Below are 17,443 nucleotides of genomic sequence, written 5' to 3'. Positions count from 1 at the left end.
GTGGACTAACCCAGCAACAACCCGAATTTACTCCGAATGGAAGGTAAAGCGGCAAGAGATGCTCAGCCCTGTGCCAGCATCCCAAAGTCAGCAGACATGCACGGTCGCTAATCCCAGGTGGCCTGGCGTTTGTGTGGCTACAGGATGCCAGGTCACCGGTCGCCTGCCCAAAGAATGGCTCAAAAAAAAAAAGTTAGCAGCATTAGCAATGTTTCACTTGGTCAAAAGAACCCCACCTTATCAAGCTCTTTCATGGTATTTAAAGGTTTTAAAGCATATTCTCCCCATTTCATCACTGTCACTAATGATTCAGAGTAAGGCAGGCACAGTGGTGCTGTCTAGATGCCATGAAGCTCTCACCGATGTATGTAAAAGATTAATACAGCACAGACAGCTGATCAGAGCTCAGCACGGGCACCACACCAAGCAAAGCATGAACACACAGTACAAACAGCTAACGAGTAATCCGAAGAGTTCCAGTAACTTGGGGGTGTGAACATGAAAAAAAAATTGCTCGCCTCATAGTCCAAAACACTGGCCAAGAGGAAAGGAGACTTATGAACACATCAAATAAATCTGATCTTTTGGAGGACTTCAGCTAGCACTGCTGCTTTAAGAGCTGAAGCCAGCGAAGACCCCATCACGGTATACACGAGTCAGCACAGAAAGCGGTCTCTTTCTTGGCTCTATACGCCATCAGAAGGCCCAAAAAAGCTAGTGGGAGGGCGGGAAAGATCACAAACCTCCACGTGTTTTAAGGTCCAAAGACTGAAGATGCGTCAAATCACTGGAGAAGTGGCAAACCACCCCCAGGACAGGCCTGTTCAAGGTTGAGCAAACCACCCAGGTTTGATGCCAATGATGGCTTTCTAAACACCAGGCCAGCAGTAGGTAGCGTTCAGAGCCCCCTCGGATGGAGGGGGAGGTCGAGTGAAGTCCCAACCATTACTTAACAGTAATACCTCCCAGAGGGCTTCAAGTGTGCACTTGCACACCATCTGCTTCTCAGCTGGAAGAACACAGGTACCACCGCTGGGCAGAGGGATACAGATAGCTGTGAGTGAAGGCTCAAGGCACTACGGTCCCAGTTGGGGCAGATTCTGACTAACCTGAAAACCTAAAAAGGGGCAAGTCGTCACTATCATGCAACATGTTATATATATAAAAAAGAAATAAGTAGACACAGGCATACAACAATTTCATGAAAATGCTTGTTTCAACAAATATTTGCAATAAAAAGTTTCATTAAACTTAGGTAACAGATTTGCAATGTGCCTGGATTCTGTTGCACCCACACAGAATCATGATCTTCACTCTGTACGGTGTACCCACGCTGGTAAACCTATCTGTATTGCTATTACATTCTGGTTGCCACAATTTCTAATTTAGAATCATTTTCTGGACACACAGTCGCTGAGACAACAGCTAACACTCAAGTCCAATCTTACCCTTTTACCTTTCTACTGGTGTAATGTTAATAAAAAAAAACAAACCCCAAAAAACTTTACATGCACACCTCCCCCAACCCCACCCATGCACACCCATTCACAAGGCTGGGAAAATCCAGCAGGTTATTACTCTGCGCTTCACACCAATTGTTTGGGCCAAACTGCATTCCTCCCATTCACTCCACAAACAGTGAGAACAGGGGCACCTTCAGCCTTCCAATCCACTGAGATTTAATCAGCAAAACCTCCGAGCATCTCTGTGTAACAATACCGGCACTGTTTGCTCTATACAAGTACTTCATACACCGCTGGACGCCTTGTGTAGTCAGGGGTGGAGCACATCGGCTCGAAAGATTTAAAATATAAGAACTTCTGGGATATTACAAAAATAAAAAAAGCGGTGCTGAAAGTCTGAAACCCAAAGCAGTTTGCAAGTCACTACCACCAGGTAGTTCCTTTATTCAGTACCAAGCACTGGGAGGTTTGAGGTTAGAGGGAAGAGTAATCCTCACTGGCCAGAGGCGGGAAGAGAATTTGGCTTTCCTCTTCCCCCCCCCCCCCCCCCCCGTGTCATATTCCAAGCACGGTTACTACAAAGACTGAGGGAGAATTTACTGTCAGCCTGTGGAGCATTGTGAAAACTGGACAGGTTCATCGAAAATGCAATAGAAAGACAAAATGCTCAAAAAGTAGCCATTCTTGCATAAATTGGACTAGGTAGTAAAAAAGGTCATGCGGATGTTAGATCAACTATAGAAAGGAAAAGGATCTATGACCTTTCATGAAAGAAGGATAAAATTTAACTTAGCAAAAAAAAATCTGATATCCATTCATTCAAGACATATCAGATGCTATTTAAAGACTTGTGATAAGGTGCTGGCTTCCCTTATAGTGAGGCAGGGGTTCTAATCAGGGTTTGCAGAATTCGTTTACAGTGGGGGGTAGGGAGGCATAAGCTTGCTGAGGAGTAGAAAAAATGAAGGTAAAAAGACCAGGGACCTACGTGGAAGTGGAGCAATGGTCTGTTTTTGGAGCAAGTCATTGTGAGTTTTGATGTCTGCATCTCTGTCAGATGTTGTGCTTTTATTGCCCTGGGGCAGTCTGGACACTGGCCAAAATCTCCAAACTCAATGCTTGGGAAAATCATACAAACAGGGACATTGCATGTGTTATATTTCTTTAAATGTAAGGACATTTTGGACAGTAGCATGGGGAAAGATTAAGGTTTCACTAAGTACACAATATAAGCTTTCATTTTAAGTTATCTGAAAATCAACTGCAATTACAGAAGATATTTCAGCCTGTAGTAAGCAACAGATAAGATGTTTTACTAGCCTTTGCCTCAAAGCTCATACTTAAATGTCAAGGTAGTTCCTCCCTACAGAAACAGAGACTTCGTGGAATATGTCCAACATACAAATATGAAACTGCTGCAGCCAAAAAACAGCAACACACAGAACCACCATTCGGCCCATGCAATTTGCCCAATTTTCATTCCTGATGCAATACCAAAGATCCCAGTCAATCAGTGCAAGATTTAAAATAAAAGAAAAAAAATTCTGGAAATCTTTAGATCAGGGATCACCAAACTCAGTCCACGGGCTTCAATCCAGTTCGGTTTTCAGAATTTCAACAATGAATATGTATGAGCTCTATCTGCATACATTTAAATAGATCTCATGCATGTAGTGGCAATCCTGAAAACCCCCTTCATCTAGATCATTCTGTATCCCAGATGCTGTAATTGCAACTTTTTTTTGCTGTATCATTAAACAAACTCTGTGGTACAATATAACTCACTCACTCAGAGGAAACAGCTATGTTCACTAAACAGGAAATGTATGAAAAGGTTCTTATGAATTCAGTAAGAGTATATACACCTGTGCCTTTTGCCAGACATGCCTTGGCCTCCCCCCTCAATCTTTTACAAAATGGGAAAAGAAGTGTCCTTCACAAGCAGACATCTTACCCTCCAGAGCAGGAGGTTCTCAACCCAGTCCTCAGGACAGACCTAGCCTAAGAACCTCTGTGCTACAGATGCCAACTCCCCTCCACTACCTTATGTACAGACCAATCAATCAGTGGGACCAATTCGGAGAATGTACAGTGCCTTGCAAAAATGTTCACACACCTTTGTACATTTTTCATATTGTTATTATATTATTTTTCATACAACTTACCTCAACTCGGAAGAGAGCCAATCCCTAGGAAGTCCCAAACTCTGGAACTCCCTCCCAACCGAACTTAGAACACAACAACATTTAAAAAAGAACTAAAAAAACTTGGATGTTCAAAGCCTACCAAAACACCCAATGACTGTTGCTACTTTACTCCCTACCGGCCATATGTAAACATACTGAACCAATGCAAGCACGTAATATAACAGATACAGTTTGACATCTGAACTACGTTTATAAACGCCCATATTAACAATAGCATGAACCTTCTGAACACTATGTTAAACCTCGAAACTTTGTAAATCGTTGTGATGGCATTAACCGAACGACGGAATATTAAACTCGATAAATAAATATTCTGCCTAAAAATTGCCAATTAAAATGCATTAAAGTAGGTGGCTGTTCTACTGATCTATGACATCATGAAAAAATAATTATAGAAATATTCCAGAAGTAATTAAGAATAAAAACAAAAGCCGTGACTGCTTAAGCCTTCACACTCCTCGATTCAATACTTGTTGGAAGTCCCTTTTGCAGAAATAACCACCATGAGGCTTTTAGGATAAAAGTGTCTGCCAACTATGCACAGGAGGATGGTGCAGTTTTTGCCCCTTTTTTTCACTTGAGAAAAGAGCTCAAGCTCTTTCAAGTTGGCCGCTGGTCATCTATGGACTGCAGTCTTCATGTCTTGCCACAGATTTTCTGTTGGATTCAGGTAGGAGCTGTGACTGGGCCACTCAAGGACCTTCATTTTCTTCCTGCTGAGCCACTCAGTTGTAGTTTTTGCTTTGTACCTAGATCACTGTCCTACTGAAAGGTTGAATCTTCTCCCCAGTCCCAAGTCAGTGGGAAACTGGAACCGGTTGTCCGCCAGGCTCTGGCCTGTTCTTTGCACCATCCATCTTTCTATCATCACAGGCCTTCCTGTTGTCCCCGTCGTGCAAAGCATCCCCCCCCCCCCCACGACATAATACTACCACCAGCATGCTTTACTGCAGGGATGGCGTAGCAGGGTGTTGTGCTGCGTTTGTTTTAAGCCACACACGTCACTTAACATGGAGACCAAAAAGTTCCATTTTGGTCTCATCAGACCACAAATCTTCTTCCAGGTTATGTGCAGCATCCCCTAAGGGTTTCTTTGCAAATGCCATGTGGTACTTCATGTGGCTTTTCTTCACCTGTGGTTTCCTTCTTCCCACCCTGCCATACACTCTGCGCTCGGGGTAAGCTTGAAACTGTTGGACATTCAACATTTTCCCCCAATCTCAGTCCGAATAGGCCTCCCAGCGACTGTCTGCAGCAGTTTCCTGAACCCACTGCCACAGACTCTGGAGGGACACCACCTGATTGCAGAAGCATCTTGGTGGTGCCAAGTTGTTTCCACTTTACAATAATGGACCTGACAGTCCCAACCCCAAGGGATATTCAACCAAACTTTCCTTTGAATAATGCTATTTTTGTTTTTTTTTTTAGTTCTTTCAGCAGCTTCTTGTTTGGTATATTTTGACCTTTGCTTCAAATTCACTTAATTCAAAACAGCAACAGCTTGATCCTTCATCTAGGACAGGTGATGGCAAACTCCAGTCCTCGAGTGCCACAAACAGGCCAGGGCTTTCAGGATATCCACAATGAATATGCATGAGAGAGATTTGCATATTATGGAGGCAGTGCGTGCAAATCTCTCTCATGCATATTCATTGTGGATATCCTGAAAGCCCTGGCCTGTCTGTGGCACTCGAGGACTGGAGTTCGCCATCACTGATCTAGGAATATTCAAAATCAGCTCACCTACTGCAACTGCACACAGCTAGGCTTTAACTTAAGGACTGTAAGGCAATTTTTGAACTAGAGGTAATTTGGGTTTGCTGTGACAAAGGAAATGAAGACTTATGCAATCAAGGCTTTTGGTATTTTCTTAAAGTTATCACTTTTGGAATATTTCTAGAATCGGTTTTTTCACAATGAAAGTGTAGAATGTGTCGTGTATATCACTGAATCAAACACCTAGTTTTAAAAATACAAAAACAAAATGCAATAGATTGCAGAATATGAAAAACAAACAATGGCGTGAATAGCAAAGCACTGTGTCACAGCTCACAGGTTTGAAAAGCCTTACACCAAGCAACCACATAAGTCCAGACTCCAGTTTTTTTAAATTCAGGATTTTACTATTTGCAACAGAGCGATTACAGACATCAACATTTTCCAATGCCAAACTAGAAAAAAGAAACCCCCCCCCTCGCCCCCCAATAACGCACAGAAAGAAACGCAATGCAGCTTAGCATCCCCATAAATGCGGCCCAACGTCTCCCGCCATCACCAAAAGAACAGGACCAGTGATACAACACAAAAACATGCACACCTTTGTCTCTCTACATAATGCCAAAGTCTAAAATACCCGCGTAGGTTTTAACCTGTGTAACAGTTTAGCTCTCTCTCATCTTCTATAATTGGCCCATCCAAACTGCCCAGGCCTTCCCATCTATAATCGCAGCAAATCATTCCTGCTGCCAGCCATAGAAGCCTGACCGCTCCTTATCCAAGTCACTTTGGGTGCTGTAGCATCTTGGCCAGAAGAGCATACAAGATCCCTTGTTCAATATTTCACTGCCCTGGACTTATCTCCTCCTTTTGTTCTCCCCCCCCCCTCCAAAAACAAATTCCAGAAATATTCCCCAGAGCAGAGCAGAGTTCTTGTAGTGGTGTTGCATCCCGAAGAAAGGCCCTGTGGGGTCTTGATAGCTCCTGCTCACCTTCTGCTTGATTCAATGAAAGGTTACACAACCTGAAAGGATTTTTAGAAAAATCCCCCCCCCCCCCCCCCCCCCCCGGCTTGAAGGGGGACCTACTCAAGGCAGAAACTCAGCCACACAATTTCTGCCATCATTCAACCTCGGAACAGATGATAAATAGGAATTAACACACAAAACCTGGGCGTTGCCAAGTATTCGGTAAGGTATTCCTAATCATTTGGGAGAGGACGGGCTATTATTTCAGAAGCCACGAGGGAGATTCAGATTAGTGGGTGCCCCATGCCTCAGTTCTACTAATCCTGACTGCCCCCACCCCGATCACGTGACTTGTGACAAGTTGTTTTCTCTCTGCCCCCTGCCAGGAGAGTTGAAAAGGAGGCATTGTCTGTTTTATTTCCCAAACAGATATTAGTTTTAAAAAAAATTGTTTCTGCACGGAATATTTACTCTGACGCTAGATTCCTCGAGTGCACACTGCTGGTGCCTGAAGAAGAAATGCACACAATGCATATGTCCAGAATATACATAACTCTCTTAGAAATTTAAGAGTCAAGTATATCTTTGCTGGGTCAGGGGGGAGGCGAAGCATTTTTCATTTGCTATCCATCCAGAGCAGTGCTGGAGGAGAATCTGGGTTTCACTGCAACCAACTGGGTGCAGTGACACTTTAATATGATGCCTGCTGCAACTGACTAGCTGCTATTAATTAGATGTCCACAAGGATTTGGATTTGTGGATTAAAAGGACTCAGACCGAGGTACAGATGACAAGACTGTAAGTAAGCTCTCTGGGACAGGACCTAAGGGCCTTATTCACTAAAGCTTTCCTCCCATTCTTTGTCTGAGGAGAAATGAAAAAGTAAATGAGGCCCCAAGGTTGTTAACCCGAGGCAATGAAGGGAGACGTGACTGGGCCAGGATTACGTGCAGCATCGGTGCAATGGGAGAAACTTTATTGAACGCAACACCTTATCTAAGTGTGCAAAGCAAGCTACAACAGTAATGAAGCACTGCATCAACTTAAAATACCTCACAACAAATACACTTTGTGCACACAACCAGAACAGGTGGCCATAAAACCATAAGAAAGAGAGGCGGGTGGAGGGAAGAAAAAGGAAATGTGATGTATTAATCCGAAGCATGCATACAAGTGGAAAGGCTGGTTTCTGTCTAGGCTGTGATAAGAGTGACAGGGAGGAGGGCAGTGCATCACCTACTCTGCTGTGCACACACTTGGCCGAGAGTGCTTTTCATTTGCCAAAACTAATTATGTTGCAATCCAAGGTGGATGAACCCAGCACGGGTTTAACCCTTTCCTTTGCTGACAGATGCTTTAATCCTCCATGAAAAATAGGGTGGACGTTCGGCCCATTGGAGTTTTTGCCAAGATGACGTCTGATTTAAAAAAAAAAGAGGGGTGGGGGAGGGCGAGAGAAATTCTGCAAAGGGCCTGACCTCTGTGCACTCAGATCTCCTAATGCAGGCAGCTTCCACTGTCGGAAGGAAACATATTTGGGCACTCGCCAGTTTGTTTCTCTGAATAGGTTAAACTGCTACACACAACAGAAATTTACTTAAAAAAAAAAGAAAAAAATCGGCAACAGCGTTGCATTTCTGTATTGCCAACGATCTGTTACAACGCAGGATTTGGGAAGATACATTCGCACCACCTCATCAAAAATGGACACCAGCAAACATTTTAAAAAGGCTGAAATCTGTCTGCTGGAAGAAGTGGATGAAAACTGCACTAACGCCCCATAATTCGAATAGATCGGTGGTATTCCCTTCCAGTCTTCGAAGACCGCAGGCCAGTTGGGTTTTCAGAATATCCCTAATGAAAATGGCATGACAGTTTTGCACAGAACTGATGCAGTGTGCAAGCAACTCTCTCGGATGCATATTCATTAGGGATATCCTGAAAAATCTGACGGGAAGTGGATACCACTGGAATAAATCCATAACGTCTGCCAGATAAACAAAATCTCCAAACAAGCAGGAACCCCGTGAAAACAACAAGACCCTACTTTTTTCTTCCCTCAAGGAAGGTGGGGCCAAAAAAGCACTCTGCAAGCGCTTTTTTAGGGAACAAAGTCGGTGAAAACTGGAACCATTTTTTTTTTTATTTACTGGTCCCCACAGGCAGCCAGCACAAGAACTCATCTGTGGATGCCTTAAAATAAATTCTTTCTGAATCCAAAAGAAAAAAAAATATGTAGACTTACATAAACTAGCTACCACCATCCCTTGAACAAAAAAAAAAAAAAAAAAGGATGAACAAACCACCACCCTTGCCTTTGGAAACGTGCACGGCCAGCAGAGAAACAGCCTTTTCACATCATGCACCTTCAAGGAAAGTGCGGTCCAAAAAGAAGAATTTCAAGGGCCCTGTTGAATGCTACAACATTAAGGATAAATTTGTTGGCCACATAAAAAGTCAACCACCTTGCTTTCAACTGAGACCCAGAGGCTGGGGGGCACTGGAAGAGCGCGCCAAACTGACTTGCCCAACCATTGCAAGAATCCACAGCAGAGACAAGCCACAAAACCCTATGCCCCGGGACTCCTCCTGAAACCAAACTACGCCAGCCTCCTCTTCCTCCCTTGTGCCACATGGGCAGAGCCATGGCTCTCTCACACCAAGCAGTCTCAAAGCACCCTGAAGACCCAGCTTTAACCCTGCTCCCGCTTTCGGCTGTCTCCCTGGGTACACAGTGACAAAATGCTTTCTTCCTGCAGCGTGCAAGCTGCCATCTCCTCAGGTTGTAATCCCCTGCTCAGCCTAACATTGCAATCAAAACACTGCTACATCTCTTAGATTTTGAATTCTGCACTCCAATTGTCCGGAACACTGAGAATACCTTGCGATTGGGTTTTTTTTTTTTGTTTTTACTGCAGTGCGGTAACCAAGCCGTCGTGTGCCAAGCAGGTGTTGCAAATATTTAAAAAACTGAGAATGGAAGGCAAAAAGATCCATGATCGTTCAAAGAACTGCAACTATTGATCTGCATGTAAACTACAGTGGATTAAAATTTGACAGACCAAGCAATAGATTTTGAAGAGGTAATAAGACCTGGTAGAAAATCCTGTCAAAACTGCCCTGGAAAACAAATATTTTTGTTTTGATCCCCTGCATCATCGACGGAGGACATCGCTGCCATTTTCAATGACCTAATCAATCTCTGAATTATGAAAAAAACTGAGCTGACCCGGGGGTGGCGTCACATCACGCAGTTCCCACCCACACAATCTCACTCGAGAAAGATTCTGGAGGCTTTAAAAAAATCACAGAACAGCCACCCAAAACCAGAAGAATGGTCAGCAAAAGAAAAAAAAAAAAAGTCACAGCAGGGAAAAAAAAGAAAAAAAGCAATGGCCACCCGTAACAGCAGTGGCATTTGAAGGCAAAGCACTGCTGCAACTGCTAGGTGAGGAGCACAGTCATCCTAGGATCTCTTCCCAAATCTGGTAGAAAAGAGCAAGTTTAAAAGCTTCTGCCCCACCTAAAAATCAATAAATAAATGAATGTTCCATAAGAGAAGAGACTCATTCAAACCCTTCTCTCGGGAAGTTACTTAGCTTGTTGACCAAAGCAGCACAAAGTGGCTTTTGCTGCAGGGTCAGGGTTGCCCCCTGGACACCGACAGCCTCCACGTGAAGTAGTTTGGGGGTTTTCAGCTCAGATTCCTGATCTGCCAATGGAGTTACCACACGGCAGCACTGCAAGCCAGCAAGGGTGCCCGAGTCACAGGACATTCTGATGCTCAACTGGGTGCACCACCCATACCGAAAGTCTGCACCGACGTGCAGCCAAGCACATCCACAGTCAGCCAAGCCTTCCCCTCTCAGCTTTCATTTGATTTCTAATTGACTTGTTTTGATTCTTAAAAGAACGTGTAGCGTTTAGGCATGCTCTCAAGCCTACTTGAAGCCATGGAGGGACTAGCAGACTTGTCTAGACTATCTGGTGGAAGGTATTTCCCTTCCTGGGAGTCAGCGCAGATCATGACCAGCACTCATGCTTTCTACCTTTAAAGTCTGGGCTGGAATACTGGCAGCATAAACCCCGATTAATAGACACACAGAGCTCGCGTGGCCCGACTGCATCTATTGATTGCGGCTAGTGGGTTGCCAAAAGCAGAGCTAAAACTGACAAGAGGGGTGTCGGAGAACTTTGGCCTCCTGTTTTTTTGGAAGGGCTAATCACCCGAGCACTTGAGACCTTCCAAAATGCAGCAAGAAAAAAAAAAAAAAAAAAAGTAAAAAGAATACCATAAGCAAAGGATATTCAGCAAACAGATCAAAGGGCCTTCTCTTTAACAAGTCACCGACAGGCCGATGCAATACCATGCGCCGGCTGCAGCGCACGGCTCAACCCACAATTGGACGCGCGTCGATAACCGCCCCCCCGAGCAAATCGAGGGTCAGCACATCCAAAACGTGCATCCAGTCGCGCACATGGGTAATGGCATTCGTCACATGCAAAAGTTGATGAGGCAAAAAAAAAAAAAAAAAAATATATATATATATATATATATATATGCGTCAGACGCACATTTTTTACTCACCAGAGCAGGTGTTAAATTTGGAGGAGCCCAAAAAGTGAACAGAAAAGCAGAGTACTCTGCTTTTCTGTACTTCCTCCGACTTAATATCATGGCAATATTAAGTCAGAGGAGCTAAAAAATTAGTGTCCTGAAAAAAAAAAAAAAGTTAAAATTAAATAGAAATGGGTGCCAAAGGTCAGGTTATGGAAAAATGGACGCTCTAAAATTGAGCATCTGTTTTCCTAACCGGCTGACAGCCACCTCTCCCGGGCTCCCGCTGCCGAGGCACTAGGGGCACGCAGTTTTCCCTAGCGCCTCCTTTTTACCGCAGCAGCCCATTTGCATTCGGCGCCCCGGAGAGGTGGACAAGGGAGCGGGCGCTCAACCATGAGCACCCGTTTCATGTGCACAGAGATATTGCATGGGGCCTGAGAGAGTTGCTTAGGTTGGGAAACCAGAAGTCAGCCGAGTTCAAACTTCTTCAGACCACCTTCCACCTCCACATTATAAACTTGGTGTGGGAGAGGAAGCTTTGCCTACGTAATTATTTCAAGTGTCCAGTGAAGAGACATTCATTTCCTTTATGGCCCCCTGTTTGCAGCTGTGCATTCAGGGATCTGATAGAGAGGAGCAGCAAGGCTTCTTCCATCACTATGTCTCACAGATCCCTTTTCCCGCGAAAAACTTGTCACTGAATTTCAGCTTTTCTTGTTAGAGACTCCCATTTGACAAGTGTAACAGGAAACTGGTATGGGAAAGGTGAGCGTCTGTTTTATTTTCCTAACCCATGCACAGCCACTTCTCCTGGGTGCCTGATGCCGGGGAGGCACTAGGCATGCACTATTTCCCCTAGTGGGGTTTTTTTTTTGTTTTGTTTTTTAAACGCAGCAGCTCATAGACCTACTGCATCGCTTGCCCAGGTTGGGCACACGTTAGGAAAGCGGGCGCCCAGTTTGGATGCATGGTTTTAGCGGGTCCCGTATTGCACCGGCTTATCAGTAGGCGTCTGTGTGAAATACACCGTGGCCTGTAGCAACTCTCCCAACACTACCTGGGCCCTCTTGGACTTCTTCTCAATCCCTGAAAGCTAATGACAATGAGCAATAGTCATTTGGGCTCCAGATTCTCTCTTCAGCTTCCCTTAATTACAACTATTATTAACCCGAGTTCAAGGCACAGCGCAGGTCCTGCTCAAGTCCAGTCCCGTCCCCCCCCCCCCCCCCCAATCCCCCTTTCCATAGCTGCTCAAGACAAGCAAGTATAGGACAAACACAGCAGTCTGTCAAAAGAGGATCAGGCAACTGGTCAGGTGTTCCCTGTTTGGGGAGAAGCGAGCAGGAGTCCCAGAACACACTCAGCTATTGCCACACAATGAGCCCCCGAGGGCTGCGTAATTTGCAGAACTGGGATTTGGGCTGGGTCCCAAGGGATTTTATTTGCACTCTGTCTAAGGCTTGGCCAATTTGCTTAATCACCCCCTTAAATACCAATGCAGGGCCAGACAATGTAAGCTCATTAACAGCTTTACAGATGTCTAACAGTTTATTTTAAATGAAAAAAGAAGAGCAAACAATAGGGGGAAAAATGCAGATTTTTCTTTTTCCCAAAATTTGCAAACCCACCAAGAGCTATCATTAAATTGTTTACTGCAGTTTTGCATGCAGAACATCTGAACACCAAGTACAGGTATCAACTACTTCATAACCGCATTTGTTTTGCCTAGCTGTATGATTATTACAATAAAGCATTACCGCATTCAAAAGAATGAATGTAATTTGTGGTTTCCCCACAGTATAATTTACAGCCTCTGGGGGTGGGGGGGAGGGGGGGTCTAGGCTTTATAGCAGTGCTGGGATTCACACAGCCTAGGCTGACCTCCAACTATTGACGTTTCACTAGCCTTGAATCAATTGGGTTTGCCAACCAACTCGTACAAGATGCCACCATGCCCAATACATCAATCAAAGGCAGGAGGAACTGGGAACAGAGTGAGCAAAAACAACTTTCAGTGCCTTTCCCAAACCAGAGAGCATTACATAAAAACAAAATCCAGTGTTTCTGTTGCTCAACTCTCATCTAACCTGCAACCAATTTTGTACAGTAGCAGTGATGTAGGGGAACAGTCAAAAAGGTTGAAAAAAACAGCACCTCAAAACAAGCAAGGACCATAGGTGAAAAGAAAGCTTCCAAACCAACCAAATATTGACATTAAACACTTTCCTCTAATAATTTAAATCAACCTTGATTAGGGGAAGAGCAAAAAATTACTTTACAGAATTCCAGCATGCTCCCATTCTGCCAAAATTACAAACTCATAATTCACACACACAAAAGTTAAAAGTAGCTATCCAGATTACTGAGGCAATGCAACAAAATTCCACCAACACTCCTTGAAAAGTTTGGAATTAGAAAAAGTTAAATCACTAAAAGGAGGAAGAAAAGCAGAGATACCACTACTTTCTGAGATGCCACATACATACACACCTCTATAATATATATGTCTCCTGATCATTCACTTCCAGTAATTCTGTGCATAAATCACAGTTCTGCACCCCACACCACATTTAATGGATTTTGGGATGTGTGTGTTGCACAAAGACTTATAAAGTGCTTCACCTACAATTTTATACCCATTTACATGAAAATATAGTTTTTCTTAAAGTTCTGCCAGTTTCACCTTTACATGTTTCTTCTATACCATGACACGGCATGTTAACACTTTCCTTTTGTTAAATGACACTTTGTGTACACAGTTTCATAACAGCATAATTTTTGCTGCCTTAAGTCACTATCCGCATGGAATATCCACTCCAGTAACAAAGCCCCTTCTGTCCTGCTACCCCCACCTCCAGCCACATTTTGCCCGATTCTCCTGCTAGAGAGCAGGGCAGCAAATATGGGGTCATCCAACCTTCTTTAGCAGGGCAGTAACTTAATTCTTCCCAGAGTTAACCAGTACCGTGAATATTTCAGAATAAATAAATAAAAATAAAAAAGCTCATCCTTCTACACATTCTTCTTTGCAAAGGTAAATTCAAACAGAAACAGTAGACAAAATGAAAAAAAAACCCAAAAACCATATCACAAGGAATTTGGCAGCAGCATCCTGGAGCATCTCGTCTGACTATATAAAATATAAATATACACACACTTATTTGCAATTATCAGGCTTGTGTACTGTTTATCAGAAGTCATAATCTCATTTTACAACACAAAAGAAACTTAAGACAAACTAAGTCAATAGTGGTTTTCTTTTACCAGCCCTCACTTCCAAAAAAAAAAAAAATCTGGCAGCTCAGAAAATATTTCTCAGTAAGAAAATAAATGGAGTGAAATAACAGAAACCCAGGTCAGATTGCAGGAGCAGGAAAAGAGGGAAGAAGAAAAAAAAAAAAAGCAAACTTCTCTGAACAAAAGGCTCCAGAGGCCCCTCTGAGGGAAGATGGCAGGAGAGAAGTTAAAGCAACTCTCTCCCCCCCCCCCCCCGAGAAGAGTTAGGGAAAGTTTGGGAAGATGATGGGGGCAGGGAGGAAAGGAAAGAGCCTGGCCGGGGAGGATGGGGAAGGCACATACAGCAAGGCCAAGGTAGGCCCTGGTAAAGGAATGAGGAGAACTAGAGAGGGGAGTTGGGGCAAAAGGAAAGATTTTTTTGGGGGGGTGTAAGAGACTAGAAAAGAACCCAAAAGGAGAAAAGTCAATAGGCTTCCTTCCACACGTGTCAGAAAAAGCAGATAACGTCAAAGGGGGAGCAGGCCCAAGGGAACTGCTCGCACCCCTGGGGGGGGGGTGGGGGGGGCTTCTTAGTGCACAAGTCCTTACCGTGCGCGCGCTGGGGGACAGGGCCCCATTGGGAAGATAAGGGCTCCCGAGGTCCGGGATCATCAGGAACGGGTATCCTGGGTAGGGGGGGCCCTTGAAGAATGCTCCATCCTGCTGCTGCCTCCTGACTGCTTCCAGCCCCGGAGGGGGGGGGGGAGAGAGAGAAAAAAACAGCTGAATTAATCCCACTGCAAGACCCTGTCCCCAAAAATAATACCCCTTCTACCCCCAAAAAGAACACCTCTTCATCCTTCCCCCCCCCCCAATTCCTCCACCCCACCTCCCCCCCCGGGCGCAGGAAATACCTTCAGCCAGATAGTCCCGGGGCTTCTCAAAGCTCTCCCTGTGCCGGGGGCGCCTCTCCGCCTAAGGAGGAAGGAGCGAGAGAGAGAGAGAGAGAAAGGAGAGGGGTAAATCTCGGCAGCGCCAGCAACTTTCCGAAGAGCCCCGCAGAGGGTCGGGGGAAGGGAGGCGGCGGCGCTTCGGTGGGGAGGGAGAGGGCAGTTTGGGAGGGGGAAGAGATTGGGGTTTCGCTTTTACCTCCGAGTCCGAGGAGCTGCTGTTGTTCTCGGACTCGTTCACCAGGGAAGACTTCACGTCGTCCAAGTCTCTCTCGGCCGAAACGTTTTCCGAGATCTTCTCCTCTTGCTCCCCTTCGTCCTTGAACGAAATCAGTTCATCGTTGGCCCCCAAATCGTCGCCCCCGCCGCTGTTTAACTGGGGCATTATTAGTAGTTTTATTATTTTTTTTAATTTTGGGTTGTTTTTTTTTTTTTTCCAGAAGTCCCAGAAGCAACAAAATATCCTTTCCGAGAACTTGAAGTAGCTCCTCCCCGCTTAAAAACTGTGATCAAAACGAGAAGAGAAATCCTTCCCCCAAATTCCCTGGGTTTTTTTTTTTTCTCCGCAGGTTATTTTTCGTTCTCTTTAAAATTCTTATTAGGAATTTTTCAGTTGCAAAATCTCCGTCTCATTTTGTTTCCTGTGGTCTCTTCTTTTTGCCACTTCAACTTAGATCGATGGGAAAAAAAACAACACTTTGAGCTTTTTAAGAAAAAAAAAAAATCCCCCATACACAACAGCAGCTTCCAACACCCTATAAGAGATCAAAATGTTAAAAGAAAGAAAAAAAAAACCGGGGAAAGGGGCGGCAAACCAAAAGTTTTGAACAATCCTAGACTGAGAGCTCCCTTCCAAAAAGAAAACCAGCGAGACGTTTCCTGTTTGCAGCTTCTGAAAGAAACCGGGACAAGGCAGCAGATTTTTTCAGCAGCTCGCAGATCCCTTCCCCCTGATCAGATCCCGGCGTTCTTAAAAACATTTGAGGGCTTGCAAGCAAGAAAAACAAAAAAAAGAAATTGCACAGCAGATCATTAAAACCAAGAACTCAGCGTCCCTTCAAACTCTTCCCCCCCCCCCCCTCCTCCAACCTAAGTAGCAACTCCAGGGAAGCAGGCAGGCTCTCCAAAAAAAGAAAAAAATATATAATATACTAAAAATTCCCAAGAAACTCCAGCATTCCTCAGCTTTCACTCTTTTTATTTTATCTTTTTGTTTTAATTCTTCCTCCCAGAATCCACAGGTCCCGGCGGAGCTGGATTTCTTTCTTTCTTCCTTTTTTTTTTTTTTTTTCTTCTTCTTCTTTTCCCCCCCCCTTGCCTTCGTCTCCTATCTTGCCCCCTCTGTGTTGTCTGCAGCTACATTGCGTCGCCCTGGTCCTGGCCACCCCCTTCACAGTGATTAGGGAATGTGAAAAAGTGCAGTTGAATCAGGGGAGGCTGGAGGCTTTTTGCTGCTCCCTGCCAGAAACGAAAGGGAGGAGTTCCCGGCGCAAACCGACACTCCATTTAAGACAGCTCAATGGACAATTGAGGGACTGGAGCCAGCCTTAAAGGGCTAGTGCCTTGGAGAGTGCCTAGGCAGCGCTGGCTGCCCGATTCGGACTTCTCTGGACCTCCGGGCTGACCCAATTCGGCAGTTCTTATCGTCCTGCTATATAGGCTGGGCTCTCCTCTTTTTAGGATACATTTATTTTTGTTATTCTAGAGGGCCCCCCTCCCCCTTCTACGGGGATTTTTTAGCCCACCTTTTCAAATAATGCTCAAAGACAGATATAATAAGTCCTTTCCCCAAACAGCTTAAAATCTTTATCTCCTTTGCCTGTGGGTACCACAGGCAAAGGAGATAAAGTGACTTGCCCAAGATCACAAGAAGCGTGGATGGTGGGGTGAGTGGGATTTAAACCCTCCTTTTGCTGCTTCTCAGCGCATTGCTCTAACCACTAGGCTACTTCTTTGGGACAAAACAGGCAACACATTAAACACATTAGAAACACACAACTAGCTGACTTTTAAAATCATGGGTTTCTGTCAAAGGAAGCAATTTTGTGTTATATGTATTGGATAGGAAAGCCACACCCAGGCAATACCTTGTTTTCAGCAGGGTCTGTCCACCAAAAAGGAGGTAAAGCAACTTGGCCAAGGTCACACAGAGCACAGATAGCAAAAGTTGGTTCTGAACCCCTGTTCTAGGACCTGTCCTGAAATGCAGTCCTGTGCCATAATGTGGGATTACACAGGCAGCGTACCAACTTTGCCTGGATGCACATACCACTTTCAAACTGCTACAGAGGATGCTTTGCCATGTGAGGTGGTGGTTGTCATTGTTTCCAACTCTGTTTAACCACCTAACGAGACAAGGTAA

The 17,443-nt window shown here is 44.6% G+C and overlaps 1 protein-coding gene across 2 annotated transcripts in view; it reads right to left on the bottom strand.

Annotated features, from left to right (window-relative positions):
* The window catches only part of TCF7L1 (transcription factor 7 like 1), a 204,496-nt gene extending 187,923 nt beyond the window's left edge, over positions 1-16,573 (bottom strand). Inside the window, exons 1-3 of one of the 2 annotated variants that reach the window (XM_029604169.1) lie at positions 15,281-16,573; positions 15,046-15,106; positions 14,741-14,871 (exon numbers count right to left, since the gene is read on the bottom strand). In XM_029604169.1, the coding sequence (XP_029460029.1) occupies positions 14,741-14,871; positions 15,046-15,106; positions 15,281-15,466 (378 nt within the window). In that variant the 5' untranslated portion in view covers positions 15,467-16,573. The remainder of the gene's footprint in view (positions 1-14,740; positions 14,872-15,045; positions 15,107-15,280) is intronic. The other variant, XM_029604170.1, reaches the window with a different exon arrangement.
* Between the last annotated feature and the right edge of the window lie 870 nt (positions 16,574-17,443).

This window comes from Rhinatrema bivittatum, chromosome 5 (assembly GCF_901001135.1).
Source record: "Rhinatrema bivittatum chromosome 5, aRhiBiv1.1, whole genome shotgun sequence".
Lineage (NCBI taxonomy): Eukaryota > Metazoa > Chordata > Amphibia > Gymnophiona > Rhinatrematidae > Rhinatrema > Rhinatrema bivittatum.
The sequence above is the reverse complement of the archived record's forward strand: the minus strand, read 5'-3'. Positions and strand labels throughout refer to the sequence as shown.